This window comes from Vigna unguiculata, chromosome 5, assembly GCF_037176805.1.
Source record: "Vigna unguiculata cultivar grain cowpea cultivar isolate G323 ecotype 2 chromosome 5, ASM3717680v1, whole genome shotgun sequence".
NCBI lineage: Eukaryota > Viridiplantae > Streptophyta > Magnoliopsida > Fabales > Fabaceae > Vigna > Vigna unguiculata.
Genome location: NC_140796.1, coordinates 985,119 through 1,002,258, shown reverse-complemented (window position 1 = coordinate 1,002,258; position 17,140 = coordinate 985,119). Strand labels below are relative to the sequence as shown.

General features: G+C 33.2%; 3 protein-coding genes and 1 long non-coding RNA gene across 9 annotated transcripts; 2 read left to right on the top strand and 2 right to left on the bottom strand.

Annotated features, from left to right (window-relative positions):
- Nucleotides 1-291: 291 nt before the first annotated feature.
- LOC114185039 (uncharacterized) lies at nt 292-2,047 on the top strand. The gene is made up of 3 exons (XR_003604734.2): nt 292-407; nt 783-1,030; nt 1,717-2,047. It is a non-coding gene; the product is annotated as an uncharacterized LOC114185039 (long non-coding RNA).
- A 1,842-nt stretch (nt 2,048-3,889) lies between these two features.
- Nucleotides 3,890-7,274, top strand: LOC114185033 (actin-11). 5 transcript variants are annotated; one of them, XM_028072522.2, is made up of 6 exons: nt 4,091-4,157; nt 5,465-5,487; nt 5,588-5,657; nt 5,740-6,133; nt 6,226-6,839; nt 6,929-7,274. In XM_028072522.2, exons 3-6 carry the CDS (start codon nt 5,598-5,600, stop codon nt 6,992-6,994), a joined length of 1,134 nt encoding a protein of 377 aa, XP_027928323.1. In that variant the 5' UTR covers nt 4,091-4,157; nt 5,465-5,487; nt 5,588-5,597; the 3' UTR covers nt 6,995-7,274. The 5 variants fall into 5 exon arrangements, with proteins under 5 accessions (XP_027928321.1, XP_085530163.1, XP_027928322.1 ...); XM_028072520.1 differs by lacking the exon at nt 5,465-5,487 and having other exon boundaries at nt 3,890-4,157; XM_085674037.1 differs by lacking the exon at nt 5,465-5,487 and having other exon boundaries at nt 3,890-4,157; nt 6,924-7,274.
- Nucleotides 7,275-8,333: 1,059 nt separating this feature from the next.
- On the bottom strand, nt 8,334-10,265 carry LOC114185037 (epsin-3-like). The gene is made up of 4 exons (XM_028072527.2): nt 9,896-10,265; nt 9,212-9,334; nt 8,969-9,130; nt 8,334-8,874 (listed from the first exon to the last, which is right to left on the bottom strand). Exons 1-4 carry the CDS (start codon nt 10,000-10,002, stop codon nt 8,454-8,456), a joined length of 813 nt encoding a protein of 270 aa, XP_027928328.1. The 5' UTR covers nt 10,003-10,265; the 3' UTR covers nt 8,334-8,453.
- Nucleotides 10,266-11,371: 1,106 nt separating this feature from the next.
- On the bottom strand, nt 11,372-16,895 carry LOC114185036 (Nucleotide-diphospho-sugar transferases superfamily protein). Of its 2 annotated transcripts, none has more exons than XM_028072524.2 (11): nt 16,739-16,895; nt 16,203-16,339; nt 16,054-16,102; nt 14,857-14,963; nt 13,944-13,989; nt 13,439-13,573; nt 13,223-13,312; nt 12,984-13,115; nt 12,813-12,896; nt 12,519-12,583; nt 11,372-11,913 (listed from the first exon to the last, which is right to left on the bottom strand). In XM_028072524.2, exons 2-11 carry the CDS (start codon nt 16,301-16,303, stop codon nt 11,721-11,723), a joined length of 1,002 nt encoding a protein of 333 aa, XP_027928325.1. In that variant the 5' UTR covers nt 16,304-16,339; nt 16,739-16,895; the 3' UTR covers nt 11,372-11,720. The 2 variants fall into 2 exon arrangements, with proteins under 2 accessions (XP_027928325.1, XP_027928326.1); XM_028072525.2 differs by lacking the exon at nt 16,739-16,895 and adding an exon at nt 16,424-16,712.
- Nucleotides 16,896-17,140: the final 245 nt, after the last annotated feature.

Sequence of the window (17,140 nt, the reverse complement as noted above, 5' to 3'; positions counted from 1 at the left end):
AAGTTTTATGTATATAGTGACGTCAAACTTGAAAAACTTCTTAATGTACGCAGAACATTAATTATGACCAGTTATTTTTACATATATTTTTTCTTTCTACATTCAAATAATATTAGAAATATGTCTCTGTTTACAAATAAATCAAGTGCTTATCACTACACGTTTGTTTTAAAAATTTTATATTCAAGGCTATTAATTTTATTAAGAATATAATTTTATTTGGACCAGCGACCTAACCTATGCATGTTTTTAATAATAATAATAATAATAATAATAATAATAATAATAATAAAAAGACTACATAAGCTACGTCGTTTTCATGCCTAAATGCAGAATGCCTAGTTAGAACAAAGAGGAGATCTGGGACGTGAATTAAGATCTTCTCTGCATATTGCAGGAAACATAAAGTATAATTCTTACTTTATCAAATATGTTCTCATTTTCGTATCATCTTCTTACTTTCATAACAGATTCTTGTGTTGTGCACTATCTGCTTCATGAAATTTATAAGTTGGTTTCTAGTGTTACATAATTCTACCTTAAAAAACGATGCTCACAACATGTTTGTTACAATGTCTGAACGACAACATGCCCATGTTGTTCCCTATAATCCTAGTCCACTTGTTCTTGGCTATGCTTGCTGTCTTCTACTTGCCATTGACCTTTATTTCTCTTTCCGGAGTTTATTAAGTTGGAATTGTGTATGCCATTAATTTAGTTTTTGTGTGGATATCCTATAATCTTAGCTAACTTTGTGCTTATATTTTAACCATAATGTGAAGTTTTTCAGTTGCCAATTTATGTTCGCATTACGGGTGTGAATATTTGAAGGTCTTGGGTGCTCCAAGCTTTGATTTAGATCATTTTGGGTGACACGCACGGTCAGAAATATTTTGTGAGGATGAATAGAAAATTTGGTGGTGGAAGGCAACCGATTGGGACTCCTTCACTGGCTTGGTCCAGTGTGGTTGTTGTCTGCTCTCTTCTTGCCGGTGCTTCTGTTGTTCACAATATCTATAAGCCTAATCTTGTAAGTTTTTAGTTTAACTTTTTTATGGCCTTTAGTAAATTGTACCCTCTTTATTCAGTGTTGTTATATATATATATGATAATATGATGATACGCGCAATTGGTTGAACTTTGAATTTTGAATGCCTAGTATATGTTTTAACACACAGGGAGCTAATGTGCTTGATTGAAACCTATGCTATTTGAAATACTTTTTTTTTAAACTGTCAAGAAAACAATATACACAATTGAAATATTGCTAACTAATTTTTTTAGATATAGCCATCCTTTTACCTGACATTGCAGGATATTGTGCCATCAAGTAACTTAAGTTAAACTTGTTATATCCATTTGACTATCCATAAAATCTATCTTTATGTCCATGCTGCTATAAATTCAAGCCTCTTTATGCAAACATTGTAGTGAAGATATTGTAGTTGAAGTGGTAGTACATTCAAACACATATGCACTTGTTCAAGATCCTTATCGTGTCCTCTACTTTCACTATGAATTTAAATTTTCCCTATGTTTGCATCATGGATAGTAAAGTGCAAAACCATTGATACAAACTCTTGAATAAAAAGTCATGGACATCTAATTCTTATACTGTCTTGAGGTTCTTATCATCTGTTATCACTTATACTATAGTACCTAGAGGGTCTAGATCTTTTCTTTTTAATGTTTGTTGACTCTTTCTTTTCTATGTAGACATTGCCTCCTGTTGATGGAGTTGATGGGACCAAGCAGAAACCTGATGGAAAAGAATGATCATCTTAATCCCTTTTAGTATCCTTAGATACCAAGCTTTGGGGCTTAAAGTTAATTGCCAGTAGTCTGATAAACAAAACTACAAAAGATTCAATTTGAATGAGAATGTTATTTCATTCCTTTGGAGTTTTCTTTGCACGCGTATGTTTTAAACTTTTGGTGGATGTATGGTTGCAACATTTTTGGCGGACTAATTTGGTGGCCAAAATATTTAGAAAACTGATATAGTGGTGTGCTATAATAATGTTTTAATGCTGTTTTAATTTGGTAACTTGGGTCCTCAAAAGACCAATTTTAGAATTTACTACATTTATTAATTATAAATCGGCTTTGCTGTTTATGGTTATAAAATAATGCACCAAACAACTGATGATAAGACGGGCTTCTGTTATATATAAGCATCCTCAGGAGTTTGTCCACTCTGATAGTTTTATTTTATCTAATAATGCACAAACAAGTCCTAATTCAATGTATGAAAATAAAACATATAAACATTAAAAAAAAAACAAACAAAAAACAAAAACAGCTCGAATCAGCGAGGTGTATTTTACATGCAAGTATTGTAAGATCTTATGATGTTCTGCGCAACCTTAAAAATCATTATTTAATTTGACTACTACTCTGATACTTGTATAAACTATGTGAATATGTGAATTAAAGTAACTAAATAAAAATACAGTTGGTACCAATATAATTAATGCAGTGTTTTGCGGCCTGAAATTAAAGATTGAAGCACTTTTTTGATTTATAAGCCTATATGGTAAATCAACTTTTTAGCCTCCAATAAATAAATCCTTTTATTACACATAATTAAAGCCTGAATAATTAACTAGTCGAACAACCTCAATCTACGTGTCACGAACAACCTCAACTACTAATGCTGTTCATTATCCATTTCCTTCCACCCCTTTCTTTTATTCTCCATTGTTGTATTATTTTAAACACAATGCGTTGCTGGCAATTAGTACTTTTATAAAGCTTTATTTCTCCTTCGCTTTCAAATATTTGCTGTTCGTCTTGCATTTCAGGGACTTGACAGAGCATGTTCAGTTAGGATTGAAGATGGTGTTAGTGCTCGACAACTATTTGTAGTTGGCGAGGTGCATAATCGGGCCCAATTAAAATTAGGGTTTATTTTATTGTAAAGTGGAGATCCTAAATTAAAAGTTAATCTTAGAAAAGTTTGCATATCCTAATGAAATGCTATCCACAGAAGCTTTCGTTGTTGCCACTCCATAATTAGAGGGAAAGGGGTGTTTTATCTTTTTCTTCACCATTCCTTTTCATACGTTCAAGAGTAGTGTATTACATAACTTTCACATTAAAATAATTGTACCAGCGTATACGATGACAGTGTCCGTGTATGTATTTTTTAAATATATATATATATATATATATATATATATGATATTTTATTAATGATATTTTATTAATAAAAGATGATAATGTAATGTTTTTAAATTAATATATAAAATAAAATTATATTTATTAAAAATAAAATAAAATATATTAAAAAAGATGAGATAATAACTACGATTTTTTAAAAATGTCTGTAAAGTCAAATTTCAAAAATTTAATAAATAATTATAATTTAAAGAATAAAATTAATATTTTGAAATGTGATAAGAAAAGAAAATCTTTTTTATATATTATTATAGATAAATAAATTCTGTGTTACCTGATTTTGTTTTTCTAGAATCTAATTTTGATTTTAACCGCGTAATTAATTTCGTATGAAAAGAAAAAATAATGTACGATGATGATGGAAAATAAAAGAAAAGAAAAGATAAACAAAAGAAAAGTCTACTTCAATAACTGATAACTAACAAGTGATATTTTATCAGAATGTAAGTATTTTTAATTATTAGAAATTTTTTAAGTTATTAATGATTATAAATTATGTAAAAGGAAATTCTACTTATAAAACAATTTTCATTGTTTTCCTCAAAAGGAATGTCACTTCTACTGCTATTTTTAACTTTGAATCACGAATTAATTAATCTCTTGACTAAATAAAATAAGAAAATTTAAGATGCTAAAATTAGCAATTTCCCTGGTAAAACGTACACGTTATTGGTGAAGGATAAAACGAGAGTACAAAATGCGTGCTAGAAAAAAAAAGGGTAAGAAATTTGTGGAGAAGAGAGAAAACAGTAACAAAAATAGAAGCACAAAAAACTAAAAAAACGAAGCACCGTGGAAATCATTGTTTGATTTAAAATGAGAAATCGACGGCTGATATCGCATCTTATGCTTCTTATATTGAATACCAGTTTCCATTTTTTCTTGGTACCACTCTCTCTCTCATTTCCCCTCATCACTAGCTCTGCATTTTCTCTCGCTCTTTGCCTTCCATCACCCTCGCCATTTCCCTTCCCAAGGTCAGTTTCTAACGCTCGATCCGTTTCTTTCTTGCTTGGATCTGTTTCTTCCTTTTACGTTTTACCATTTCAGCTTTCAATTTTCCTTTCTTGCTCAATTCCAATGGGGACATTCTTTTTTCTCCCTTTATTGCTTCTTGGGTAGCTGGATTTCAATCGGGCTGTTGTTGGATTTCGATTTCTTCCATTGGTGTGAGAAATTTTTGTTTTTTCTTTTATTTTCTGACTTCTTTGTGGATGCGAGGTGGATTATTGTTAGATTTTTGTTTTTTCTGATGTTTTACTAGTTTTTCTTCAAGAAACTTAATCTGGGTATTTTTCAATTCATCGATCTGGGTGTTGTTTATGAAATGGTTTTTATTTTGAAGGAAATAGCAATTTTGACCGGCTTTAATCGTTACAACATGAACCGTTGTGTTTGTTTCCTTGAGATTTGTGGTCGATGGGGATGGATCTGTGGTTGTTGGGCATGGTTCTGTGTAAAAGTTGTTTTCAGATGAGTAGGTAACGAATCTGGATTGTTGTTTGAGGTTGAGAGAACACAATGATTTGTATTAGTTTACTTTTTTGCCGTGATGCAATTAATTAGTTATGTTTAAAATTATGGTGAGGTGTATGAAACTTCCCTCTCTCCCAAAATTGAAAGAAGAGATACCGAAAAGGAAATGCAATAATGCTTTACTTGTGGACCCTTTCTTTGGATATTTGCAACATTTTAAGTGTTCCCTAACTTTCTAACAACCAACTATCATGACTTATGGTGCATGTCTCATCAACTTATTCTTCTAACAACATCCCCGCCCTTGTCTGTGAATGTAGGATGTAATAGTGGGTATGTGTACAGTATGTATTTACCTTTATTTGGGATATACTCTGTTGGAACACATTTATTTCTGTCATGCAATTTGGGATACAAGTCTTTTCCTATGTTAAGTATTTGCCGGTAATCCGTTACCCAAGGTTTTTATTGTATATTGATGTGTTAAATTATATCAGTACACCAATAATCAATTTGTCATATGATGCTTTGTCCATGATATACTCATCCTTAGTGTTGATATGTTATTTTGAAATGACTTGATGTGTGACTAATCTGCCTAAAGTAATATAAGAATTAGAACAAAAATAGTGTAAGGATTGTATAAGATTTCAGCTTACATTCTTCTTTTCTTATGCTTTATTGTAATTGCTTATCTCTATGTTCATGTCTGTCCTTGTAGATCATTTATTGTATGATTAATTGTGATCTTATAATCTAATTTTTTGATTTTTTGATATTTATGTCTCTTGTTCATAATGTACTATAGAAGGGAAGGAAAGCAATATTAATGTAGGGATTCTCTCATTCTAAATTTTCCTTATGATCTTCTATTACCTGTTTTTTACAGAATTAGTGCACTTGTACTGAATATTAGTCAGTTATCCTGCAGAAATTAGAAGATGGCAGACGCTGAGGATATTCAACCTCTTGTTTGTGACAACGGAACAGGAATGGTTAAGGTACGTGTTGGAGCTTTCTTACATTTTTGTATCAAATTTGTTTAATAGTAAATGAGAAATTAATCGTGACGAATGTTTGTAGGCTGGATTTGCTGGAGATGATGCACCACGTGCTGTGTTTCCCAGCATTGTCGGTCGTCCTCGTCACACCGGTGTGATGGTTGGCATGGGTCAAAAAGATGCATACGTTGGTGATGAGGCTCAGTCCAAGAGGGGTATTTTGACTCTAAAGTACCCAATTGAACATGGAATTGTGAGCAATTGGGATGATATGGAAAAGATTTGGCATCATACCTTCTATAACGAGCTTCGTGTTGCCCCTGAAGAGCATCCAGTTCTGTTGACAGAGGCTCCACTCAACCCAAAGGCTAACCGTGAGAAGATGACCCAGATCATGTTTGAGACCTTCAACACCCCTGCCATGTATGTTGCCATCCAGGCCGTTCTTTCACTGTATGCAAGTGGTCGTACAACTGGTAAGCTAATTTTCAATTGTTTGTTTTCTATGTTCAACATTCCATTTTTCAGATACAACATTAGAATAAACTGTAAATGATTCTGTTTGCAGGTATTGTGTTGGATTCTGGTGATGGTGTCAGCCACACTGTCCCCATCTATGAGGGTTATGCTCTCCCACATGCCATCCTTCGTCTTGATCTGGCCGGTCGCGACCTCACCGATTTCTTGATGAAAATTTTGACCGAACGTGGTTATTCTTTCACCACCTCAGCAGAGCGGGAAATTGTAAGGGATGTCAAGGAAAAGCTGTCCTACATTGCCCTTGACTATGAACAAGAACTGGAGACAGCCAGGACCAGCTCCTCTGTGGAGAAGAGCTATGAGTTGCCTGATGGACAGATCATCACCATTGGCGATGAGCGTTTCAGATGTCCAGAGGTTCTCTTCCAACCATCAATGATCGGAATGGAAGCTGCTGGCATTCACGAGACAACATACAACTCCATAATGAAGTGCGATGTTGATATCAGGAAGGACCTGTATGGTAACATTGTTCTCTCAGGAGGAACAACCATGTTCCCTGGCATTGCTGACAGAATGAGCAAGGAAATTTCTGCATTGGCACCCAGCAGCATGAAGATCAAGGTTGTAGCACCACCTGAGAGGAAGTACAGTGTCTGGATTGGTGGTTCCATCTTGGCATCTCTCAGCACATTCCAGCAGGTTTGTTTTGTTCTCTTCCTTTATTCTTTCTCTGAATCTTCTATCCCTAACTAATATAATATAATGACACAAACTTGTTTTGAGTGCAGATGTGGATTGCAAAGGCAGAATATGATGAGTCTGGTCCATCAATTGTTCACAGAAAGTGCTTCTAAGGTGTTTTGAGAAATAGGTTTATTGAAGGGAAAGACTACTATGTTGATTTGTAATCCTTTCATTCTAGCTTTTGTTATCTGTTCATGTTTTTCTCTTTGTTGGAGTGATCATTTATTTGCAGAAGGTGAGGAGAGTTGTTTTTGAAAATGGTCCAGTTCTTTTCATGTACTTTGACAAGTTTTTGACTGGTTCATTCTGCCTTATGAGTTAGCTGGATTATTAAACTACGCTTGTACCCGTTGTATGCATAATTATAATCCATCATCTTTTCAACTACAATTTTATTATCTCTCCCTATATTTTCTAGTACTCACTAGAACAAAATTTAATTCCTTTTTAAATCTCTATATAACTTGTACGTTAAGTGCTACAAATTAACAATAACCGGAATAAAACACTGTTGCTACCAATATAAATAATGCAGTTCTCTTGTGGCCTTTAATTAAAGCTTCAAGCACTTTTAATCAACAATAAATCCTTTTATCAACACAACACATTTGAAGTCCGAATAATTAATTTTACTACGGAACTCCTCAACTGAAAATACTTTTAATTATATATTTCCACCCATTTCTTTAATTCTATTTGTACTATAAACACAATACAATGCTCACAACTGGTTCTTTATAAGACCTTTATTTCTCCTCCCCCTTCAAATATTCAGTTAGTTAGGGTTCAAGATTTTAGTCCTCCACAACTAAGATTTGAATAATATATTTCTTACATAATACTTTTCTATCTTAATATATTTTGAGAGGGATCATGTTTTATAAAATACTTTTAACCCAATGTTTCATTTTTTATTTAATGATTAAAAATCAATTATTTAGAGAAAAAAATGAAAGGAAATTACAAAGAGTTTACAATGTTATTCCTCAAATAACTCGATCTCTCCTTGTATTTTAATATATAATTTTTTAAATTAATCTCCTCAAGTAAGGAACATCCTCGTAATGTATATTTTTGGATGATCATTATTTTATAGTTTCTATTTTAATTTATTGATGTTTAATCTCCTCAAGTTTTTAAATACGTTTCTTGAACGTGTTCTATATTTTTATAATTTCTTAAAACGTTTTTTATATCTTCATTTATTAGATTACTCAGTTTAATTTAACTAAATTTTCAGAAACATATAGCATTAGGAGAGTACTTAAAATCACTGTAATGTAATTAAGTTGTCACATGTTTCATAAATTTCATAACTGTGTAATAGATAAAGACAAATTACTTCTTAATAAGTGTCATTTCAATCTTTGTTCCCTCATCAGTAACCACATTTCTGATTTCATCGTTACGTAAATAGTGACCATAGTTTCTCTCTAACTATTTGCAATCTGTTCAAGAATCCAAAATCACACTAAAACATTAACTGAAGCTACTATATATACATTGTCCAAGCTTGTGATTAGTTCAAGTGCTTTACATATATCATATGAAAATTCTCGTAACATATCATCACACAGAAAGCAAGGATGCTACAGTCAGTTTCTCTTTATCATTGAAAGGGTGATATTCTTCTGTGTCTGCTGAACTTGAATCATTTTCATGCTTTAGCAGCTTTGAATTCTCCATGTCTTCAACAATTTGTAGCTCTCTATTATTTCCATCCACACTGAGCTTCTTTCCCAAACTTGTGAAATCATATTTTTCATATTGGCGATCATCATAGTAAGAGTTACATCTCCCATAAATCTTAGAAGGTAAGTCACTTAACCTTTCATCTATTGCTGAGCTTCGGGGGTTAAAACTTCCAAACCCTTTGATTGCATGAGAAAGGTGACGTGCTGTTGCTCTTTCTTCTTTCAGAAAATCCTTGTTTCTTAAGAGCTTTAACACTCTTTCTGATAATTTTCTAACACTCAAACCCCAGTTGAACCTGCAGAATGGAACAATGTAACAATGTAACAATGTAAGAAGACTCATTTTGAGTTTAGGTCACAAACAAGTATTTGAGTTGAGACAGCACCTACCCTTTCTCATCAATGTGCTGAAGTTTTCCAATCTCTTCAATAACATCAATGTCACTTTGAAACTCCTCTGATACTCTTTTAGGTCCATGAGTTAGAAGATGTTCCAGTAATATAAGAGCCTTGTATGAGGCTCTCCAATACCCTTTATCAAATTTCGAGAACCTGCTTTCTCCACAATTATTACACTTAACTATATAAGATTCAGATTAGAATCACTAAATCAGGACATAAGAAACAATAAACCTGTGATGCAGAATCTCCATGATTCTCTCATATTCATCCACTTCGAAGGCAGCTCGTGATATTACACTCGTGCTACGTGTGTCTGGTGGCCATGGATTCTCATTGGTGGCTTCTTCTGTCATTCTTTGAGATACACTCACAAAAAGAAAATCATTGTCAAACATAAAAGAAGTTTTGATTGCACCAAAAATAAAATGATTAAACAAAAAAGATTACTGAAATTGAAATTTATCTCATTTCTGCTGAACAGTTTCACTTGCTTAAACCAATTCCTTTGATGTTGACATTAATAAATAAGAAATTGTGCTAACAGATTTCTAAAGACTGCAAATGAGGTAGATGATGTATTCCTTCCTTGTCAGAAGAATCACACTATCTCGAAAAAAGGGATTTTTTAATTTCATTTTTAAATAAAAGTTGAAGAATGATTTGGTTCCATTCCATAACAAAGAACTTCAATGTTTTTCAACTCTTTTTCATTTTCAAATATTGAATATCTTAAAAGCATGGTTGGGTTGAAACACAAATTATTACACCCATCAAGAACATCATGATCCCAACTGATCTCCATGTGATACATAACTGAGTTACATTTACTGGTAAATTAAAAATCTGAAGCACGTGGCGCCATAAAAGCATGTAATAATTTCTCTGAGGCCATAGAAACAAATAAAAAGGACTTACAACTGTACTGGTGTAACATCAGTGAGAACCAGCCTTGCAGTTTTAATCTTTTCCTTCAAGAACCGAAATGCTTGGCCTTTGATTTCATGGATGAGAGGAGAGCTCATAGTTGCAGTTTTTCTCTGGAAGGATTTTGAAGATAATGGTGACGAAGATTTTGAAAACTAGTTTTACTATATAATCTATGATTTCCGTTTGTACATACGCAATATGTGTAACTGCTCCATTACCAAAAGCACTAATATTTCTTATAAAGTTATCTCAAGTGGAGTTGCATATGTAATGAGGTAGAATAACTGAATAAACCCAACTTTTGAATAGGAAAAAGGAAGAGGAATAATGTAAGCATGGTTATTCAAAGGCAAGTTTTCTGAAGCGTCTTTGTCTTTAAGTTCATGTCGTTTATATGAGTGCCTTGAACTACTCATTCGTGACCAACGAGATTTTTGACTCAGTAAACTTATAAAATACTGTTTATTGATCTCAATTCCTCAATCTATGGTTGACTACTTATACATAAATACTGTATACGTGTGCGTATATACAAACTTCTACCACACTGTCACGTATGTATAAGTATCAACATGTATTGGTTTAAATGAAAGGAACATGAACTTATGTGTATCTATCTTCAATTTCAACCATTCAAACATAACTGTGGTTTTGTAGTTATTTTCTTTGTAATATTTTAGTTTTTACATTATAAGTATAAATAATAATTGTATATGATTTAGATGTATAATAAATAGATATTTTTAACTGCATAAATTGTATTATAATTAAAATTTATAAATTGTGATATTAGACGTGTACCTATTAATATATAAAAAATTGAAATTTAATTTAAAAATAAAAGTAAAAGAGTAATAATTTGATAATATTTGTTAGGAATTGTCATAGGAGTAGTGTGAAATATAAGTAGAGAAAGGAGAAAATATTGAGATTTGAGACACTGCATACAAATCAAGATTTGCGACTTGCAAAATTATAAATGGTTGTTTATGTACTATTAAGAATCTATGTTCTCTTTCACCTCATGTTTTTACTTGTCTCTCACCACGTCTATAATTTTTCTATCACATTTACCTGCTGAAAGATTCTACAACTTTTGTCGTAAAGTGACAGGTATAAGAAGTGAGAGAATTGTGTGAAAGGGATTACACAATCAACACAGACAAGCTATCCACCTTTGTCTCACATGATTGTTTTCACATCGAAAAATGTGAGTTTATGAAGCACAGGTCACAAAACTAACAGAACCAAGACATCAACAAATAAAACCAGGGTTTCAGGTTCTGTGCAACCAGACACTAGAAGCGTCAATGTATAAGCCAATGCAGAACACACAAAAACAAAAACAAGAGTTGTCTAATGGGAACGATTTGCGGGTTTGGTAACACGGTATTAAAACGATCTACAGTAGCCATCACATTTACATCCAGGAGAGATGAAGAAAAGGAATCAACAACTCATCGATTTCAGACAATGTCTTTTAAACGAAGAGAATAAAAAGTTATCTGTAGAATCTTTTGAGTAAGAAAAATACAACCAATGTGTGATTAAAAACTATTCTCAGCCAAAAGTAACAGAATAATTAGTTGAGTATATTTTTACCTAGTACAAATCGCAAAACTAGGAAAACAAAGAAGCAGAAAGCCTCCATGATCCGAAACTGAACGGCATAGCCGGAAGGTTGTGGTCAGTCCTAAAAACTTTAAATATCACATTGTTGTCCCTTAAGCCCAGTATGAGAGTACATGTTCCCTCGAGCAACAGATGACTCTTTGTTTGATAGGAAAATGTCCCCTTTCTTGATCATGGAAGCTCAAGTAGAATTAGAAATTCTCCACATACCGGTCCTGTACCCCACAGACATGAGCACAAGCTCCCAAAGCATGTTAGGTATACTCAGAAGATTCACCTTGGATCCTGGAATCTCAGACCAATTCACAGAAACTTCCGAAATTGGGATCTTAAACCTTTTGCACAGAAAGACTAATTCAACATCAAAGCACCATCTGCAGAAAATGATAAAGGCTATTATAGAAAGTTGCAGAAGTTGTCACCACATGTGAGCCATACAAAATAGGTATAATATGCGGAAAGCTGGTTAGAACGAAAAAACACCATAACTTAAAAATCAACTTATCTTTCTGACCTGTGTCAAAGTCTTATACCATTTAAGTTTCGGCTACATGGATCACACTACACCATACGGCTTACTTAAGACCAAAGTTTCAGAAATATTATTCAATATTTCCAACATTGATAAAATATGGTTTATCTTCTTGAGGATATATGATTTTCACTGTTGCTAGATGTCAATAACGTGAGACTGCTTCTCATATCATGCTTCCTCTAATATCAAATTTCGTTTATGGGAAAATCTAAATAAGCCATCTATAGTAAAGGATATACATATTATGGGTTTATATGCATTAGCTATCATGAATCCTCCCTTAAAAAAAAAAAGACACTGATCAATGAAGAAAGAACAAAAAAAATACTAATAAAAAATTGTACAAATAATTCATGAGTAAAATTAAGTATGAACATTAGGTTTTCTATTATTTCTGAATTATGAATTAATTTCCTTTCAAAACTTAAGAAATTGTTGAATTACCTTTTTAAGCGGACATTTGAAAAAAGCTTCCTAGCTGCAGCCCTAGTGAACATCTTGAAACCACACTGTGGAAGTACTAGGTCAATATCAGAGAATAAAAACCAACAACAAATATAAATGGGTTCAAGCACAAGCATTGCATAAGCTTGATAAGCACTGAAAATATCGATCATGCTAATGTCACAGCTACCATGTCTGGTGAAGTTTTGGTCTCTATGTAGACATAAGCTGTATACCAATAATAGGAGTATCGCATAAAAATGCAAGGAAAAAATCAATGAAGAAGGAAATTGCCTGTGTATCACGAATTCCAGGACCAGAAGCCAAGAGAACCACAAGATGGAAGCCCTTCATCAAAAAATTGCGGTACCACTTCCTCTGAAAGTATTAATTAAAGTTATTCAACCAAGATGACCTCCGCGTATGACAACAATAAAACAAAGAATGAAGAAGCGCACACGTAACTGTAGCTAACGCTTTTTCCTCTAGATGAGCTCTTGAACCAAATACAGCAACTGGGACATCAGAAATTCTAAATCTAGGATCACTATTGCTTGAATCTCCCTGGTGATATTCGCTTTTAGCAACAGCATGAATCTGATGCCAAAACATTAAACAATGCATATCAACATTTGGCACCAGAATATTGTTCTAAGGTTTGATTGAAAGATCTGTGAAAACTGCCATTGTAGAATTCCATTAACCTGATTTTCGAGCTTTTCTAGGTCTGTGACCTTAGTTGCTCCATCGGCATCAAGCATGAGAAGTAGTTCACCACGTGAATGCAGCATTCCCTGTAATACAATGCTTTCAAGGAAAGAAGAAAGCCTTAATAAATTATCAATAAGCATAGTGTGACAAAGGGGCATTTGACTTTTGACATGAGTAAATTTTAAGATAGTAGTTTAAATTCGACTCACTTTTCTGATTGCTTCTCCTTTGCCATGATTTCTTCCTAGAAGGATGACCCTTACCTTGTCTACTGTGTATTTCCTCACAAATTCAAAAGCTACTCTTTTTGTCTCATCGGTGCTCCCGTCATCAATAATTACTACCTGCTCAAGTGTCCATTTTGAAGAGAATGTGGACGTGTACCCATAAAAAAGTTAGCATTTGGTAGAAAGAAAGTTGAGCAAAGTGTTTCAGATATGATATCTTAAGCCAAACCAAACTGATTTTAATGAATATAGGAAGTACTTTCACTTCACATTAGTAAGGTCATAAGTGAAATAAAGCATTTCTTTTTCCACCAAATATCGACAGCATGTAATGTAGAAATTTCTTTACAATACTAAATCTATATTAATATTCCCTAGACAATAAGCTAGAATCTAAAATTCTAAAACAAAGTTCCAAGAGATTGGACATAAAACAGGGTTATATAGACAAAAAAAAATGTATTAGAATAAAAGGAACTAGAAATACCTCATATGTAAAAGAAGAATCCTTTAAAGTACGCTGTTGAAGATAACTACAAATTAAGGCACAGATAGATTACATTCATATTACAAAACTTAAATAGTAAATGCTATGTTACTTAACAAGAGAAGCATCCAGGAAACTAATTACACCAACCCTCTATGCATATGAAGTCCTAATCAATTCAAACAAATAGAACCACGAAGAAAGTGCATATAAGTTTGGGTTTTCCCTTTCTTTTCACTTCTTACCATTGTTGTCTGTACACCTCTCTCTTTTTCAGGAACGGGAGGTTCATATCAGATAACATTTGACATGTAAACAACCACCTTACAGAAACAATTGAATGCACAGAACACACACATACTGATGAAGGTGATCTGATATTGGCACTAGGAGAAGAAGTGGATCAGCCTATGGACCGGTGCTGGACAGAAGTCCTAGGAAACCTACTAAGTGGAAAGCATATCCAAGAAGAAATAAGGCAGGGGTTCTTAGGAGTTAGTAACAAGATGGCAGTTACTCTCTGTGGGTTAACAGGAATATAGACTTGTACGGGGGTTGGTGGCATGCGTTTGGTTAGTGTAACTTAGGCAGGTATCTTTCCATAACCAGATAGAGACTCCAGTGTGTGGGGCTGATTTCATCTTTCAGTAGCGAACTTTTAGTTATCTACGATTAAATAATACACTAATACCTTTGATCATCCTCTCAGGTGCTCTCCCAGATGCAAAAACAGAATATAAAATTGTGATAGTAGCCTAATAGACTCATTGCAACTGATATTATACACACCCAACAAAAATTTGCATAACAGAACAACCAAAGTAGACTGACTCACTGTAACCAAACCCAAATCCTTTTACAGGTATTAAGATAAAAGGATAAATCTAGTTAAAAACACCATGTTTTCACTTACTTCATTGTTTCATCAAGAGCTCCTGGAAGCCTATGCTGCTCATTGAATGCAGGAATAATCAATGAAATATACTTGGTGGCTGGATCAACAATATGTGGGCAAGGAACCTAAAAGTGCAGGAGTATCAGTCAAAACAAATTCACAACAGGGTGCTACCTTCATAAAACTATGCATTAACTTGAAACCTCTCAAGACAAAATAAAAACATGTATGTGCAAGATACAGATATATGTAACCCAAAATAATATTGCTATTTAGTTTCTAGAAAAGCCCATCAGCATACACAATGAAGGCAAGATAAGAGAATGTTGGAGCACAGTAATGACAAATACTTCCTCTTGAAGTTGACATTAGAACCTAATGTCCAACCACTCCAGCTCATAAATGAGCAGAGATTGGTGATGAAAAGAGAAAGATGTTTGCAATTTGAATAATAACACTAAGTTAAGGATCCTTGCAAACATTAGAAAACTAGTAGGAACAAACTATTCAAACTAGAGAGTGCTTGTTGAGATCAATTTTGCTGCAGCATAATTTTAAACTTAAATAGATCAAGCATAACAAAGTTACATTTAAGGAAGAACAGTATTCAGTAGCTTCAGCTTTTGTGGCACTAATGAAATCTAAGATGTATAGCATGTTATTATGTAGAAATTAATTGGTGCCTCTAACATGATCTCCCCTTCAATCAAACATTATTCTCATGTGGCAAATCTTTCTACTGTTTTGTGCTGAGCCCATCCATTATACAAATAGGAAACACAAAAAGTGATCATACTTCATATTTCCGTTAAACTTCTCTCACTTCTTGATCATTAGCTTGTAATGTATATGTTTAATTCCATGGTAATCCCATAACAAGGAACATAGGCTAAAACACGTTTCCTCTTGATCTGCAATCTTCAATGGCTAGAAGTTGTACAGTTTCAAATTTCCCAAGACATCGCAGCAACAAAGTCACCAGTTTGCAATACCAAATTCACTAGTTAATCCTCTCAAAAGTTAAAAAAAGAAAAATACTATTGAAATGGGGTGATAATTTGAAAAGGGGACTCCTAAATTCTGTCAATCCAGACTTATTTCACTAAATTAGAATTATTAAAGAAAACCCCAGTATAAGTAAATAAATAAAGTATTGCTTACAAAATCTTGGATATCTACAGAAGCTCTAACACAATGCTAAGGGAAACATTTTACCTGTTTCAATGAGTTAGGATCTTCAAAAATAGCTGGAACTTCAATATGCCTTAAGAAAAAAAAATGGAAATATCAAATAAACAATCCCAGTCCACATATACATACAACATTTTAAAGCACATATTAGAATAGTATAAAAAAGGGCATACTGATGGTTGTTTCTTCTCTTATATGCTTCAAAAAACACTACAAAGACAAACCCTAAGATCGCAATCGCAAAGGAGGTGACCAAAAGGCACGTATACTCCATTCCAATTTAGATTCAGCTACTACCAGTTTCTTGCCCCTGTCATAAAGCACACAGGATTCAAATTCATTGTTCAAAAATAAACAACACATAGCAGATAAGGAATTATAAAATTCAACTTACACGCATAGTATGATAGAACATTCAAAACAAGTTAAAACCAATGTTATTTTGTCAAATGAAAAACTTTGATTTTATCATCACCGTAGTTCCTAACCATTGATTTGATTCTGAGTATAGAAAACACATTATCAAAGGAAACAAAATAAAAAAAATTGAAGAAGAAGTGATGGTCAGAACTGAGTCAAAGCATATCGATAATCAATTTTCGAAATATATATTTTAAGAAAACAGTAAAGGAATCAAATGGAGAATACTGAATCGAATATTCAAAGAAGAGTTAAAGATGATATACGAAAGATGGATTCGAAGAATTACCAAATTGAGTTGAACGATGAGAGAGCACCTCAACGTCGTCGTCGATCAAAACTTCAACCCGACCCAAACTCACCGTTATTCGATCGGTTCTCTTTGGTTGACCAGACTTTTACGGGCCCGAACTTCAAAGCGACAAGAATAGGGCCCAAATTGAAAGGCCCAAATTGGTTTTCTAAGAACTTTGTATAAATTGGCATTTTCCCTAAGCTCAAACTTAGACCAAAAAGCTTTTAATAAGTAACATTGTATTTGCTTGTTTATCCCTTCAAACATCACAAAAATCTTATTTAAAACCTATTAAATGAGAAACTCCCAATATTTAAACTAAAATATTTCATAATATATAGAAATAATAAAAAGTGAGAAACAATGACACTAAACAGTTAAGGGAAAAATAAAACA

Bases quoted from the DNA above. Each gene is read 5' to 3' on its own strand.
- LOC114185033 (XM_085674037.1), top strand. From the start codon at position 5,598: ATGGCAGACGCTGAGGATATTCAACCTCTTGTTTGTGACAACGGAACA. The intron at 5,658-5,739 runs GTACGTGTTGGA...GAATGTTTGTAG, and splicing joins ACGGAACAGGAATGGTTAAG to GCTGGATTTGCTGGAGATGA. The intron at 6,840-6,923 runs GTTTGTTTTGTT...ACTTGTTTTGAG, and splicing joins CTCTCAGCACATTCCAGCAG to TGCAGATGTGGATTGCAAAG.
- LOC114185037 (XM_028072527.2), bottom strand. From the start codon at position 10,002: ATGAGCTCTCCTCTCATCCATGAAATCAAAGGCCAAGCATTTCGGTTC. The intron at 9,131-9,211 runs GTTTATTGTTTC...TGGAGAAAGCAG, and splicing joins ATGGAGATTCTGCATCACAG to GTTCTCGAAATTTGATAAAG. The intron at 8,875-8,968 runs GTAGGTGCTGTC...TCCATTCTGCAG, and splicing joins CAGCACATTGATGAGAAAGG to GTTCAACTGGGGTTTGAGTG.
- LOC114185036 (XM_028072524.2), bottom strand. From the start codon at position 16,303: ATGGAGTATACGTGCCTTTTGGTCACCTCCTTTGCGATTGCGATCTTA. The intron at 16,103-16,202 runs GTATGCCCTTTT...TTTTTTCTTAAG, and splicing joins AAGAGAAGAAACAACCATCA to GCATATTGAAGTTCCAGCTA. The intron at 12,897-12,983 runs GTTACGTGTGCG...TAATACTTTCAG, and splicing joins AGGAAAAAGCGTTAGCTACA to AGGAAGTGGTACCGCAATTT.